The 16,019-nt window shown below is 37.6% G+C and overlaps 1 protein-coding gene across 5 annotated transcripts in view; it reads right to left on the reverse strand.

Annotated features, from left to right (window-relative positions):
- Positions 1-16,019, reverse strand: part of atrnl1a (attractin-like 1a) — a 338,833-nt gene that overhangs the window by 143,555 nt on the left and 179,259 nt on the right. For all 5 annotated transcript variants that reach the window (XM_025897448.1, XM_025897447.1, XM_005473721.4 and 2 more), the window contains one exon: positions 3,780-3,841. In XM_025897448.1, coding sequence (XP_025753233.1) covers positions 3,780-3,841 — 62 coding nt within the window. The remainder of the gene's footprint in view (positions 1-3,779; positions 3,842-16,019) is intronic.

Genomic DNA, 16,019 nt, shown 5'->3' on the forward strand with positions numbered 1-16,019 from the left:
AAGTTGAGATCAGAATGATCTGTAACTGACTGACTGACTGTAATCTATTATATAATGTATGTCTATTAGGTAATGCCAGATGGGCACACAGCCATTTATAACTTTTATGTAATGTATGTGTCTGGATCTTTGGTTGATATTCTGTCTCTCTACTTAACAATGAAACTACCAGAGAGCCTTTTCATACATTTGTAAGTGAACAAACTTCCAAACTCAGCAGAGAATGTTGGCATAGTGGCGAGAGTTGGCATAGTGGTGACGAGTGTTATTATTTCATAACCCAATATCACAGACACAAAGGCCACATTGTTCACCTCGTTATAGGAACGAGAACGGGCCGGTTTTTTGCTTTTCAGTTCAACATTGGCAAAAACTGCTGCTCAAAACCCTTTGATGAACTCACCACAGAGAGAAGAAGAAATTTTTAATTTTGAGCTGTAAGGTTCGACACTGCTATATCTACATGGATTCTATGTTAATAAAAATATATGCTTTTTATGTATCAGTAAGAAAGGCTGTAAAAAAAAATGTTTCTTTTAATTGACTGTTTAATTTATAATGTAATATATCTGTTATGAGATGGAGATCTGAATATCTATTCCACAGCTTAAAGAAAAAAATGCACATCACATTATATAACATGCTGCAAATAAACCAACAATCGAAAGAAAAGTCCCCATGTTGGAGCACATATCCCTTTCTCGAGTCTGCAGTGCAGAAGAGAGCAACTCATAAACATAGCAGTGACTAACATACATACACATATGCAAGAAACTCTCCCGGCAAAACTTGACACTGTCCCTGAATGATGACATCATCTCTCTATGCTGGCCTAAAGGTCGCCGATGTCCGGAAGCCGGCCCTGGGCACAAAAACGTCTCACTTCCTCACATGGCTGCATAGTGACACACACTCCCACACACACAAGCATGAACACAGGAAAGAGGATACATGTGAACATATACAGGAAATAACACACACACACACACACACACACACACTAACACAGACAGAGACACACACTTGTCCGACGTCAGAGCTGAGTGGCAGAATCTTGCCTGAAGACAGCAGAGCTCATTCCAGACATCTTTCCCAAAACAGTCTCATTAGATCCAGTGTGGGTCTGCATGACTGTGAGCTGTAACACAAACGACTCTCACCCAGTCCAACAAAAAAAAGAAAAAAAAGACTGGCTGTGTGTTTTCTAGTGGAGTTATTGTAAAGGAAAACCATCGACGGAATGGAAATTATTTTTGGATTTAATTATTTACATTTATCTTAAACAACAAAAAACAATAATAATATTATTAAACAACGTCCTGCCTCAGAAAGATAAAGAAGGAAAACGCACAGACAGCAGGATGTTGTCCTGTTTCATGTCTATTTGTGCTGATTCCTTTAAATGTCCACAGCCAGCTCTACTCTATATACACAAATAAACATGATGGGTAACCAAGCCTTTTCTTCCCATGTAGCTTCCCATCATCTATGTTCTTGCTGCTTTGAACTGATTAATTCGTAAATGTAAAACTCTTTCTATCTTTTGACTTTTTTGTGTGCATAATCAATGATGATATATTCCTAGACTGGCTGCTGAACGCTGCCTTTCTACTATAGTTGTCATAATGTGTGGATAATGTGGACAGAATGAAGAAATGGACAATGAACCTTTATTAGAGAGAGGTAGTCTAACAAGCAACAAAAAAACTAACTCCAGAAATCCAAAATTAACAAGTAACAGGGGAAACAGAGTTTTACAGCCATAAATAGTATTTCTGCACCAGGAAGATGATTCCAAAAGAGCTTTTAGATGAAAATTTGGAATATGCCAACACAGCAGGCAGCATGTGTGCAGTGTGCCATTAAAGAATTTGAGCAAACCGGATAGGTGGAGGACAAAAAAACTACAGCAGATGAATAACATCAGAAAGTCTTGTCCTTAAGAAACTGGAAAACAAATCCAGCAAAGACGTGACGCAGGACCTGAGAGATGCACCTGGCCCTTGGCACCTGGTTGATCCATCTACTGTTTGCCAAAGTCTCAGTTGAAGGTTGGCTGTCAAGAAGTTTTTAAGGAAGAGAAACAGGGAGAAAAAAGGTGGGGTATGCCAAACTACACAAGACCTGGAATGAAGACCAGTGGCAACAGATCTGATGGAGTGATTAGTCCAAATCTGAAAATGTTGGTTCCTGGAGTAGGTCAGGAGCACTACAGCACTGATTATGACAGCCATTTGTAAAGCATGTAGAGGAGGCTCTGTCATGGTTTGGGGCTGCATTTCAGGCAGTAATGTTGGGGATCTTGTCAAAATTAATGGAATTACGAAAACTTGCCTAAAAGATTTCAGGCGATGGTGAAAAATAAAGGTGATCAAATATTGACTTCCAAACTCATTAGAATTGTATAAATTCTGCTTTTTTCTCATACACTTTATTTCTATGTGTGTTTGCATTTGTTTCAGTTCAAACTGTCTGAATAAACACGTCAAATACAAACAAGGTATATATTTAAACATGGTAAAACCTCATCTGTGCAGTAAGTGGGATTCTGATAGGCGAACATATTTTTGCTGCTTCTGGGGAATCAATTGATTTTCAGGTTCTCGGGATTTCCTGGAACTTAGTGGGATATTTAAAATAAAAAATAAATTAAGCAATAAAAAAAATGATTTCTCTTAGGCCTACCCTCTAGAGAGTAGCCAGAAAGTGTATTTTACACAGTTGGATCAAAGCTTGTCCTCCAAGTACTGGTACTTCGGTACTGGGAAATCTTTAATACTCTCCCACATGAAAGACTATAATGCGACTATAAAAGGAAATGATGAGTTATTTCTGTGGCTCTGGTCACTCTTTTTACACTCTGCCTTGAAAAACGTAATTGTAGAAGGAAAGAATTGCGCTGAATGGAAGTGCTCGGTAATATCCCAGAAGCTGTGATTCTCAACTTGATGACTGGTTACTTTAAGAAGACATGCATGTACAGTAGTAAATAACACTGGACACTAATAGTGTACTGTATGGGACTGTATTCTTACACTTATACAATAAAAAGTATACCAAGAGCAAGTATGTCATAAATATTACTATATAAATTAATCTTTTAGTGAATGTTTCCTCACTTGCTATGATAGCTTTATTATAATAACAGAAACATAACAAATATAGTGAAGAAAAACTCATAGTTAATTTAACTGGATTCTTAGGTTTCAGCATTTTGAGTTTATATGAAATTCATATATTTTCTTCAATTCAAGTGAGTGAGAAGGTATGAAAAACAACTATGAAATTCTTATGATCTTATTAATAATGCACTGTTTTTTCAAAGTGCCCACTAATTAGCTGATTTGCAGGTCAAAGCAACTCATTTGGATACGTTTTTTTTATTTATTTTTTAAGCATTAGGGTTTCATAAAACGATTCTTTCAAGAGCATGCACAGCAACTTTATACATTATACAAGTAAAACCCTTCATCTTATTAATCCTGCAGGTTTTCTTCAGGATAAAATTATGTTTCAATCAATTGTGCATCCATGCTCTTTCTTAGCAACCCACACTTCTCCTGCAGAAGGTAACACAGCTGCTGAGGGTTAAATGTCTTTCCTGAGGCTGCTGCCTCCTATTTTAACTTTGTGAGTTCAGGTTAAAGCTCAGTTGAGCAAAGATCTTCTGGGAGCTGGACCACTGAGCAGCAAAGCCCTACAAGGAGCTGGTGGATGCTCGGCATGAAAGACGCAGTAAATAAGTAAATATAACAATCAAAAAAACAATAAAAACTTACCTGAAGAAGGTAACGAAGAACTGCACCAGGTCCATGATGCTGTTGTGCTGAGAGAAAGCAATCTGAGAAAGACAAGAAAGGGAAAGAGAATGCAGGAGGTTAGACCAAAGTGTAAAAGCTTGACTTTTTGCCTATATTTGACCTTTGAACAACAGTTAAAATGCTAATTTTCTTCTCTTTGTGATTGGAACTTTTTCCAACAAAACTTCTTCCTGTAAAATGTAAGAATAACACAGACTATAAAATCCACAAAAGTCACTGCACTGTTTTGTTATCTCTCCTTTTACAGAGCACTGGAAACTAAAACAGTATCTGTTAAACATCTTTCTTTATCCAAGGCCAGCATTCAGACCCCTTACAAAAAAACATTGGTTTTATTCCTGCCTTTTACATTCAAACATGACACAAACACAAAGAATACAATGTGATGCACCACCGTATGGTTTGCAGGTTATTATAAGATTAGCCTGTGACTAAAAGCTTCTGGCCTTTTGTGTTCTCCAGTATTCTGCAGCACTTTGTTCAACAATCGAAATTTGACAAACTACTGAATGCTATAGCTCCACTAAATCCACTGACTGCATCATCCATCATGTTTTCTGTTCTGGGATGCTGGTGCAGTGTGTGACACCCTGGTGTTCAAAGCCACAGATCTAAAACATGTCGACTCAGTCAATGCACACTCTGTATTTATTGTAATTATTGTAAATTGATTTTTCCAGTCGTCTTCAACCATGCAGATATTAACTGGTTTAACTTTAACAGATTATTCTACATTTCTAAACCAGTACAAAGAAAAGCACAATTACATATGAGTGAATAAAACATCCTGGCTGATTATCAAACAATGTTTCTTTATGGCTTGTGGAAATCCAAGCTTCCAATTTACCATGTTTCCAGTGTCTGCTATACTAATTAAGGCTCATAAAGTTTAAAAAGGGCATCATATCATATTTTTTTAAGTGGCCAAAAACGTCATCTAGTTTTTGCACGTTTAAATGAGCCACATTTTTGTACTGTTTTTGCAATATTAAAAGATGCATTATCTATATTTCCACTCGTTTCATCAGCATACACGCCCACACACATTCCTAACAGCATGAAAGCCATCCTAACCTCTCACCTCATCTCATCCCTCACTCTGTAACTCAATACAATCCGTGTTTATGAACAGCTGTGTGAGTTTACTGTGTGTTTTTCTGTGTCTATGTAAGATGTGCCTTCTGGCTTCAGAGTACAGTTTTGGCTCTCAGATATGAAAACTCCTGAAAAGCCACTGCTGACTATGTCTCAAATCCATCATGTTAAGAGGATTATTTATTAGAAAAATAATTGATTTTCCATTCACTTTCCTGTCCTGCAGGGACAACAAAAAGCTGATATTTCAGTTACAGTTAGAAGGCACAAAGACTCCTGATACAGATCAATGCTCTAAGATGAATGACCAAATGACCAAGTCAACCAAAGACCAGTGGTTAATGAGGATAATTAAAAAAATGGAATATTGGTGTACAAAAGTAAAATTCTTAACAGCACAAATTTACTGACTGCTACTGGTTGGTTATATGTTGAGTTTGTTTTCACTTATGATTTCATGCTAGCAGCACATCCAGTACAGATGTACAGGGGAAAAGTAGTAGTCATAGTGCCATAGGTAGTATTGGTATGCCAGTGCATTGAGCAAAAGAGAGTATCTTAAAATCACTGCTCTTGTTTGGCAGAAAACTAAGAGTAAAATCTGAGTTGTAATGATCATCTTAGTGCATTGATCCATTTAGTAATTAAATGGAGTAATTCAATTAGGAGGTCTGCTTCACAGGAAAACCGATTACCTATCAGTGTCTTCCAAGCTCAACCGGTATGACTGTTACAAATGGCGTTTCCCAATCTCTTACCCACTCATTTAAAATATGGTTACATTTAAGAAAGTGAGCATTCTTGGTTAAGAAAATACAAGAATGGAGAACTGAAAAGTTGCACAGCAGCAGACCAAACAACAATTGATTTGTCAAAGTCCCACTGAAATGACTACCAATTAAAAACCTTTGCACAAAGGAGTTTTTTCAACAGCTTAAAACTTAATGTGTTTGTATTTGCTGCTATTTTGACAGTAACTTAAATAAAAAGCTTTTTTTAATGGCTTAACTGAACAAATGCAAAAATGTAGCCTTGAAACTTTTAGGTCCTCTTTTAACAGCAATAGGCTTCATCAGATTTATCCTAAACTTGCTTCTGAAACTTCTCCATCATCAACTGATGTCTTGATGGCACACAGCAGGCATTGCCACAGACATCTCAATTAGGTAAAAGTCAGTGACTTGCTTTGGAGTTTCAAAACTTAAATTTAGTTCTCTTTCAAGCACTCTGTTGAATATTTACTTTGGTTTGGTTTATTGTTTTACTAGATAACCTACAGAACCCACTCATAAGATTAAGGAACTGCTGCCCAGATGTTCTTGTGCAGCATGTCCTAATATAATTTCTAATTCTTTGATCCCACAGTGATTGCAAGACAGCCAAACGACAAAGCAGCCCTATTCCATGATGCTACCTCCACCATGCTTCTCAGTTAGACAGTTTTTGGCAGTGTCTTTCCTTAAAGGAACTTTGTGCATTTTTGCCAAAAACTTCAAATTCTCCTTCACTGTCCACAGAGCTTCACCCGTATAGAGAATAGCAACAGCCCTACATTTCCTCCATTTGTAAACTGTTTGTCTTATTGTGGACTAATGGAAATCTGTGTCTTTAGAATAGTTTTCTTTTTGCATTTTCAAACTTCCAGCATATTACATAATGCTTATATTAAGGTCCTAAGAAAGTTGTTGTGATCGAGGTTTAGTTCATACCAACCAATCCTTCTTGAGAAGAGGGTACTTTATCAGTATGTGTTTCTTTACAGGGGCTCAGCTAACACCTTGTCTTACCTCCTTAACTAGAACACCCAACATCTGAGACCTGTGTTTTTGTTTATTTGTTGAGTGAGTTTGTGCATAAAAGTGTGACTCACATGCAGATGAAGATCAAACCATATTATATAAATAACAAATGTGTCATTCATGAAGAAATCTCACTTCTTCCAACTGTAAATTAAATTATGTTCATAAGGAAATTGATGCAGCTTATGCTTTTAATATTAAGTGCATTGGAACAAAAGAAGATATCAGAGGAGACTATGATATCTAATTACTATGTTGCCCTCAGAGTTTCTCTTGAAATTAAAAGCTAACTTTAGGATCTAATAAATTCTTAACAATTAGACTTTAGATGTCTTTAAATGTGCATCAGTTGTTTAATAAGAAATCAGCCTATGCTAGACAGACCCGCACTTTCTTATTCTTTTTCATTTTTATGTTAAGAGGCAAAAAGTCTGTCATTTCGCAGTAATTGTCTTTCAAAGGTGTCAAAATCTCACACTTTTTCTCATGAAACTTTAAGATGATATAAAAGTGGTACAGGCAAAGCCACATATGTGTTTAGTAGCACATAGCATTGTAAGGGGTAGACTGTGAAAAATGCATTTAAAAACATTAAACCACTGCAGCTAACTGGGGTTGTAAAATATAAAATAAATACTGATGGGAGGCATCAAAATAACGGCACTGTATTTCAGCCATGTTCAACATGGGGATACCTTTAAATGGCCCTAATAGTCAAAGAGGCTGCGTCTTTGTCTTTGGTGAATCCTTTGAGACTACTTGGGAGGGGAAGAGGGAAAGAAATGGGGCAGAATGAGCTTAAGAGGTTTACCAGCATTTGTGCAGCAGGTAAAATGGCCTGACAGTGAAAAAGCTGCAGAAAAGCTGATTTTGGTCCAGTGGGACACAGCATTAATACAGGCATCAGGGAGAAAAGAGCCTGGCTTTGCATTCAGGCTTCTACTGCAGCAGTTTACATCATTCCCCCCTGACAATGTAAAGAGTTATTATGAGTGTACACACATATTGCAACAAGGTAAAAAAAAAAAAAAATACATACACATTTACTGTCAAACAATGGATAAACATCCTGTACATTGAAAAACAAATGCAACAAACACAAACACAAACTTGCACAGTGGACAAATTATGATCGCTGCACTTAATGCAGTAGGTTTACACTGCTCCTAATTTTTCTCTCACGCACTCATGAGTCCCATACCAGCTCCAGCCAACTACCATCATTTCAATTTACAACAACTGCAGTCGTTAAACAACTATAATCAATAAGATGTTTAGACCACACCCTTTTCTTCCCAGCACACCCCACTGCAGAGCCACAAATGAGAATCTAACACAAGGACAAACACATAATGCAAGCTTAATGTGCACATACGTAGAATGAGCAAACTACCATCAGACAAGTATAACTTGGACAATTTAAGTACAACTTAATTCATTTCAATAGTGACAAGAAATGTACTATATCTGTGCAACTCTTACTGAGATACAGAGGAGATAATTCTATGGTCATTTTCAAGCTACTGTTTTTGCTGGTTTCTTCGAAGCAAACTTAACTGTGTCTTTTGACAGGTTTAATATGCTTTAAGTAAAAACTGCAGAGTGGTGTACAGCAATACTATTGCATTTAGATTTTGGCAGCAAAGACCTATGCACACTTATAGTTTGGCAGTTTGCCATGGTATAACTTGCAGCATTTTTTAAACACAAAACTGATGCATAGCAGAAAGTGCCCTAAACTATTTGTATAACCATGTTTTTATCCTGCTACCATTCTTTACATGGTGTTATTGTTCTGTGTATTTATTATCTCACTCTTATTGCCTGTTCTTATTGTCCTTATCTTCAGCGTTATGCTGCTCTGTTGTATGTTAATTGCCCCTTGGGGATAAATAAAGTCTTCTGATTCTGATTCAGATTATTTTATGGACCCATGTAGTAATTTGGAGTAATTGCCAAAGTCATTTTCAATATCAATCCTTAGGAATAAAAGCCATGTCAATAAAATCGCATCAAAGACAAATGTCCTGTGACAATTTTAGCCTCATTCACCAAGATGATATCACATCTTGGTGATGTTGCCTTTTTTTCCTACAAGTTTTGTAGGAAAGATGTTCTGAATGAACATCTTTGTGTGTTTTTTAAAGTGATGCTTTATCATTAAAAAGCTAAGTTTGGAAACGAGTCAGCCACCTTTCTCATGCATTGTGTGTTAATAGACCTCTCTGCTTTGAATCATACTTCTTATTAATCTCTTCCACAGCATGTCTTTTATACCGTCTTCCTTTTCTCACCTGAACCGGTCGCAGCAGATGCCCCCCCCCACCCTCCCTGAGCCTGGTTCTGCCGGAGGTTTCTTCCTGTTAAAAGGGAGTTTTTCCTTCCCACTGTCGCCAAAGTGTTTACTCATACGGGGTCATATGATTGTTGGGTTGTTCTCCGTATGTATTATGTATTATTGTAGTGTCTACCTTACAATATAAAGTGCCTTGAGGCGACTGTTGTTGTGATTTGGCGCTATATTGAATTGAAATGAATTGAATCTGTGAAACTAACATATGAAACAGCTGGTTGGAGCAGGAGTGATAGAAAATAAAGAGTAACTGTACTTCTAATAAAGGGATTCTAACACAGGACTAATATAGGAAGTCCAGTTGCCTTCTTTTTTTTCCCCCAAGATCTCAAAACTACTGTGATCTGGATGACTGAGAACCTACACAGATAGTAGGAGGGGTAATTTCTCAATCACATGAGGTCCCCAGGCAACAATAATCCCATCCAAAAAGGGCTTAAGACAAATCAATGTCAGATACTGTAATGGTAAGTACTGCACTCCTGAAAGATTAGACATCTTTAGTGAAATTTACATTGAAAAAGAGCGATTACATGAGTCACTACAGTATATGCTATTTATGGAATGGAAAGTGCTCCTATGTGTTTTGCATGTTGAATTATTTATTGATACATATTTTTTTTTAAGTCCGTTCATAGTTTTGATGCATCTCTAGGAACAGCTCTACTGAGGTTAGTGGTTTTAGTTTAATATCCTGCAGCTGCTGTAATAGTAATAAAAAACCTGATTCTGTTTTTCACAACAGAATCAGTGAATTTACCTTCAACAAAATGGACAGAGCTACGGTGACATCACCAACTGGTTTTGGGCTCATTTTAAAGCCTTAACATCAGCATTTTGGCCAATGCCATGTTATTGGTGCTTTGACCCAGAAGGGTGGAGTGCTATGTTGTTAACATTAGCAAACTATGCTACAAAGCTGCATTAATACACTGTGGAGGTGTGACACAAACACACATACTGCTATCAAAGTAGTTGGGAATTTTAATATTGGAGTTCCTGGGGATTCGCTCGATCAAACATTCCAAAAGTGACAGAAAATGTTTACAAGAAACTAAGAAATACACAAAATGCTCATTGTGCAATAGTTAGTGGCCAATGCTACAAAACACTTTAGGTTCAAATGAGTTTCAGACTCAAAAGAAAAAGATGAAGGATTCGGGAAAAAGATCTGATTCATATACACCGAACAATGGTTTCGAATAAAACATATGCCTCAGTATATTTCACTTACAGATTTAAATGACTATAATGTTAGAAGAACAGATGTTTCTATTGTGATATAACAAAGCTCTGACACAGTACAATGAGTGCGTCTGCTGGAGCAGACTTGATCCTAACACAAACTGCAGCTACAGGAAATACAGCAGGGAGAAGGGGTCAGAAAAAATTACTAAAGAAGGGAATTCTCCAAAACTCAGACAATAAACACTGAAACAACCCACACACCACAGCACAAACACATGATAGAATGTAATTGTTTTCAGGTCAGGGGTCAACCGGCTAGTCAGAACTGCAATTACCAGAGAAGAGAGTGAGAGGAAGGACTGGAAGGGAGGAGTAAAAGATGAGAAGAACAGGAATGACATAAAGAGGGCTCCAAGGACTCCAGTGCTACAGTCCAGTCATTATGAAGGGACTCCAGTGGCCCTCTGGGGACAAGCTTAAGAGCTGTGACAGCAGTGGGCTGCCTTTGATTTCCCTAACCCTGAACCAAGGGCTGCTTGTTAAAACGTGGAATAAAAGAAAGTGCTTTGCTAATCAATACAGGAAGGTAAAAGGAAAAGGAGAAAAAGAGAAAGGGATGCACCGAAAGGGGGGGAAAAAAGGAAATGAGTACACAGAGAGTACAGAAGGAAAAGGAGATGGAAAAGAGCAGCCGAGGAACTCTTCTCACTTAATCTTCATCAAGGCTGCAGGGCAGTGGAACTATGGTTCATATTAACTGAAAAAAACAGTCCATCACCGGGAAACTACTTTATAACACAGAGACCCTGATAGATACTCATACCTATAGCAGCTGAAAACAGTAAGTGGAAGCTCTGGAACTTATGTTTGACACAGACTTCAGGCAGTAATGATGGGCACCATGTTGAGGAAGGCCTCAATGTGGTGCCCATTTTGGGGATTTTTTTCTACAAAGCCAAAGAAGAATAAATTGTTCACTCAAACCAGCAATTGGGACCTTTTAATTATAAAAACTAGTTCATGGAAATGCTACAACATTGTTAGACTTGTTTGTGTTTCTGGCAAACTGATAACTTAATCACACCGAGAAAAGCAACAAAAACAAAGGGATCAGTATTCAAGATAACACTGAACAGAGTGTTTGCTAATATCCAGAAAAAGTGAATATGCATAATTAATGATCTATGATTAATTGATAATTTTGATAATTTGTCAACCATTCTCTGTCTAAAAAATAAGTGGGCTACTACATTCATAAGCCCTACTATGTAAAAGTCGTTTTAGTCTATTAGGTGGGTGCCAGGCAATGTGATGGCATCATCAGTTATCATAACTGATAATGTTTTGTGGCTATAAATTAGATACTCATGCAATTAAAATGGCAGCACTTTTATTAAGTTGTTATACATGCATAAACATTACAAATATGCCATTTAATCTATTCATAGGTGGTTGCTAGGCAGCACAATGTTGTTATAATAGCTGATCCTCAGAAGCCTAAGATGTACCTGTGTGTCAAGTTTGGCTGCTGAAGTGATTGTGTAGGGGAGTTAGCAGACAAGCAGAGAGATTTTGTGTGTTAAGATCCAAATCAAAAGACTATTTTTTATGTTCAATATATGCAAAGTATTTGAGTTTGGTCACTACTTTTTTCATAACAACTACCAACCTTGAGGAATATAGCAAGGGTATTTCAGTTAAGTACATATTTCATCTCCCCAAATGCTCTTCCAAATATGCATGTGGGAAGCATAAAGCAGAGTAAAGTATAGAGCAGGAGAAAGAAACCTGTAGAGCACTAAACAGGCACCAGTACCAACACATTTGCCAGTGATTGAGTCAAATACAGCATAAAAAGGAGGACTGAAGTAGGGTTTCAGTAGGGTGCAAGTAAGCGGCTTGCAGATGTACAGCAGTCTGGAGGCTTTACCAGTCTGCTGATAGTGGCTGGCTGTGCAGTCATCTTATCTATTTGTATTAGCTCACTTGACTTTAATATATTCACTGGCCTGGCTGAACTAACCCTATGCTCGAGTTTAGTGTATTAAGAGTATTAAAAGAGGAATCCTACTCCACACCTAAGTGCTATTCATTAAAGTAATATTAATAGTCATTTAAACTATTAAAACCAGCTTAAGTACAGTATATTTAAAAACTAAATTCTGAAGTTATTTGTAAAATGATTATAGAAATCCATTAAAACAACCAATATGATGGGAAATATTTCTTATACCTGCACATACATATCTACTGTACATCTGGTACAAAAATAAATAAATATGCTGAAACTATTTAATGCAACTCTATATTAGTTTTAGGGTTAAAGCTTTATAACAGCCCAAAGCAGTGAGACAGTGCTCAACTATAAAATGAAATTGAGAGTTGCTTATGAAGCATATAGAAATCATGTACACATGCTAATATCAGCATGTTAAATGAAAAGAGATGTGTTTACAGCGCACGCTCCCTCAGTATTTGAATATTCATAAGAACCTAATGACCAAAGTGAAGCAGTTGCCAAGTGCTGCTTCCACCTACATGTTATGCAAATGAGTCCTGCTCTACCATATGTGTGCACTTGTTAGGAGAGCTCGCAGATGCAGTCTTCTTAAACAGGTGCTTAAGGCACGTTCCTGCATCAATCTACAGCTCAAACACCAGCAACAAACTGCAGTAAAAACCCCAAATAACAGAACAGTCAGGACTTCTCTGTTTATTTCAAATATTTGAAATATTTCGTTACAATTGAATATTTCAAATATTATCTCTGAATTAGAAGTTCAAACTGCAAATGTCTTGAGAAAGTCTTTCAATTGACTTAGCTTTACTAATCAGATGATTGATTAAATACATTGATTTTGGTCACTAAATGTTGCTGTTATAAATGATAGGTGACCATTTCTCGCACACGCATGCTACACATGTATCTATTCTGTAACCAACCTAATTTGTCTTGATGACTGCTGATGACTTCCTGTCTGGTTACATGCGCAGCACCGTGCCTTTCGACTTCTCTTCAAGCCTATGAAATGCGATACTGCTTCAATGATATGCATCAGATAAATGTGCTTTCAATCCTCCTTTGTTGTGTGTGTGTGTGTGTGTGTGTGTGTGCGTGTGTGAGATGGTCAGACAGTTAACCATTTAGGCTTCTGTTTTAATCCAATAATGGATACTTTGCAACTGACTGATCAGAGAGGGTGTCTGTGTGTGTGGCAGATATCTGATTAGAAGAGGCATCCTTTTCAATGATGGCAGGCACAGACGATAAGTGACCGAGCACTGCACGGCAAATCAAATTATCACAGCCCTGAGTTCCTCTGCAACAAAATGGCTGCTCACCTCTGACAGAAGGCTTTTAATCAACTGGCATATAGGCTGCAATGCATGGAGCGATGCAGCAGGGAAGCAGACGCTACAAAACAAGCTCTTTTTCAAGCTAATTTTCCTGTCATCGATTCCAATTTAGTGTTTTTGAAAAATATAAACACACGTCTGTTAATTTAAGCAATATTACAAAGCCTTTGCTGTTAAAATAACTTTTTCTGCTAAATTACAAACAGAGATGTTCAAATTAGACACAGTTATGATGTTGAGTTATAGAACTTCTGGCTAAATTAGTTGTTCTTTCAAAACAAACAAATTAAAAAAAAAAAAAAAGACGGAGAGAGAAACTGGGTCATGTTCCAACAATGTTTGTGTGCCCAATCAATAAAACATGATTTTCTGATTAGAAACAAAACCAGGCCAGTCCTACTTTATGGGAAAAAATGGTGTCAAATGAACAAATTAGAGTGATGGTCTGTATTTTCTTGGGATTTGTTGCATCTGTATTTGCAGATGCAACATATAATTTTATTATCTCTGACTTAAGTTTGTTTAATCAAAGAGAGAGAAATTCGGCATTTGCAAAGTGTTGGATATCTGAAAAAGCAGACACACACATTTAATGGAAACCCATTATCCCATCTGCCTCCTCCGTGTTTATATTCCTTCACCCTGAAACTATCCTAATCAGATTCCCGAACAGGCATCTGAGTAGGATGCCTCCTGAATGCCTCCTAGGTGGGGTGTTTCAGGCAAGTCGTACTGCGAGGTGGCCGGGATAGACCCAGGGCACTTCAAGGGATTATATCTTTCGGCTTGTCTTGGAGCTTTCTCAGTTTCCCTGCAGAAGAACTGGAGCAAGTGGCCACTTGAAGGGAAAACTGGGCATCTGCTTAGACTGCTGCCCCCACAAACTGGACCCAGATAAATCACAGAGGATGTATATAGATACCGGTGGATGGATGGAGTTACATATGACATAAAATACATAAAAATATGACATGTGTGCAGAGGAGCTAAAGCTAAGGTGCAATATCAGTGATCTAATTAAAATCTGTTCGACATCTGGCTCTCAATTCTCAGCCAACATCAAGATCCTGTGAGGGAAACACTGTAAGGCCACAATAATTTGCCACAGATATTTTAAATATTTTTTACATAGGTTGTTTTTGAGTTAGAAAAGGTTACATGTAAGGTTGTACCCTGAGTCTGTGTAACAGCTTCTGAGTGACAGACTTCAGTCCACAGCTGGCCTGCAGTCTTATCGGCCCAGGGCTCAATATGAAGTCGAGGAGGAGCCAACATCGAAGCCATGTGAAGTGAGACTGTGGATCATAGTGTTTGTTTGTGTTTCACTGCCACAAAAGATAACGTCACTTTTGGTGTCAACTCATGCTGCCAGAGGTGCACACAGCTTAAAGGTCAAACAGAGTAAGCCAGGTTAACTTTATCAGAATTACATCTTCCTGCAATGTCTGTAAATATAGTGTAGCACCAGCTAAATTTATTAGTTAATCACTATTGCTTGATCACTGCATCCCTTACATTATAAAAGCCAGTGCATGTGAATGAGAAAAACTGTTTTTTACAAAGATATTAGGATTTTTTTTAATTAAAACAAAGAGATGGGAGCTGAAGGAGCTCACAGCCCAAGGTTAGAGGGGTGGCCTTGCAATCATTCCCTCTAGCAAATTCTATATTTCCTGACAATCAAGCAGGTACCTCTAGATTTGTTGCTTTCTTCTGTTGCCCCTTTGTGCCGTCACTCCATTTGCTGTCCTGTGACTTGCATGTATGTGTGTGTGTGCGTGTACCCAGCTCTATTAAATCAAACATATCAGGCCAGGTCATTATCAATTCTCAGGACAATTTCTCAAACTCGCCCCACTCCATCGTCAGAAGCCACCAAGGTCACAGGACCGGACGCCGCGTCCTTCTCATGTTACACGCAAGCCTGGCTGACATGGTGGTGAGATAGGCTTCCTCTTGGTAATTATCGTATCACCTTTCCACCAGCAGATATATGGAGCTTTGATAATGTACCATTAATGGGAAATGCATATGAGGGGAGCGATCGATGGACAAATGACCCATAATGAGGTACAGAACACTCTGCACTAAACTTTGACATTTACACACACCAAACGACTCTGATAACACAAGCCGACTGGGGTTGAGTTACTGATCCCATGTGCGCTTAAAATGTACTTTATACATCAAACCCTCAGAAAGAAAGAACAATTAGTAGTTAATATGGCGTGCTTCATATCATATTCAGCAGTGGGCTGATGTAAAAAAAAAATTAAATAATGTGATAAATAAATAGGTTTTTTTAAGTTTAATTTCACATTTTTCTTTTCATTCGGTGAATTAGGTGAGGAAAAGATGTTTTTTTTGTTTTAAGCTTCTTCTGTGCTGAAGCTCAGTCAATTCAAT

The sequence above is a fragment of the Oreochromis niloticus genome, linkage group LG13, assembly GCF_001858045.2.
Source record: "Oreochromis niloticus isolate F11D_XX linkage group LG13, O_niloticus_UMD_NMBU, whole genome shotgun sequence".
Classification (NCBI taxonomy): domain Eukaryota; kingdom Metazoa; phylum Chordata; class Actinopteri; order Cichliformes; family Cichlidae; genus Oreochromis; species Oreochromis niloticus.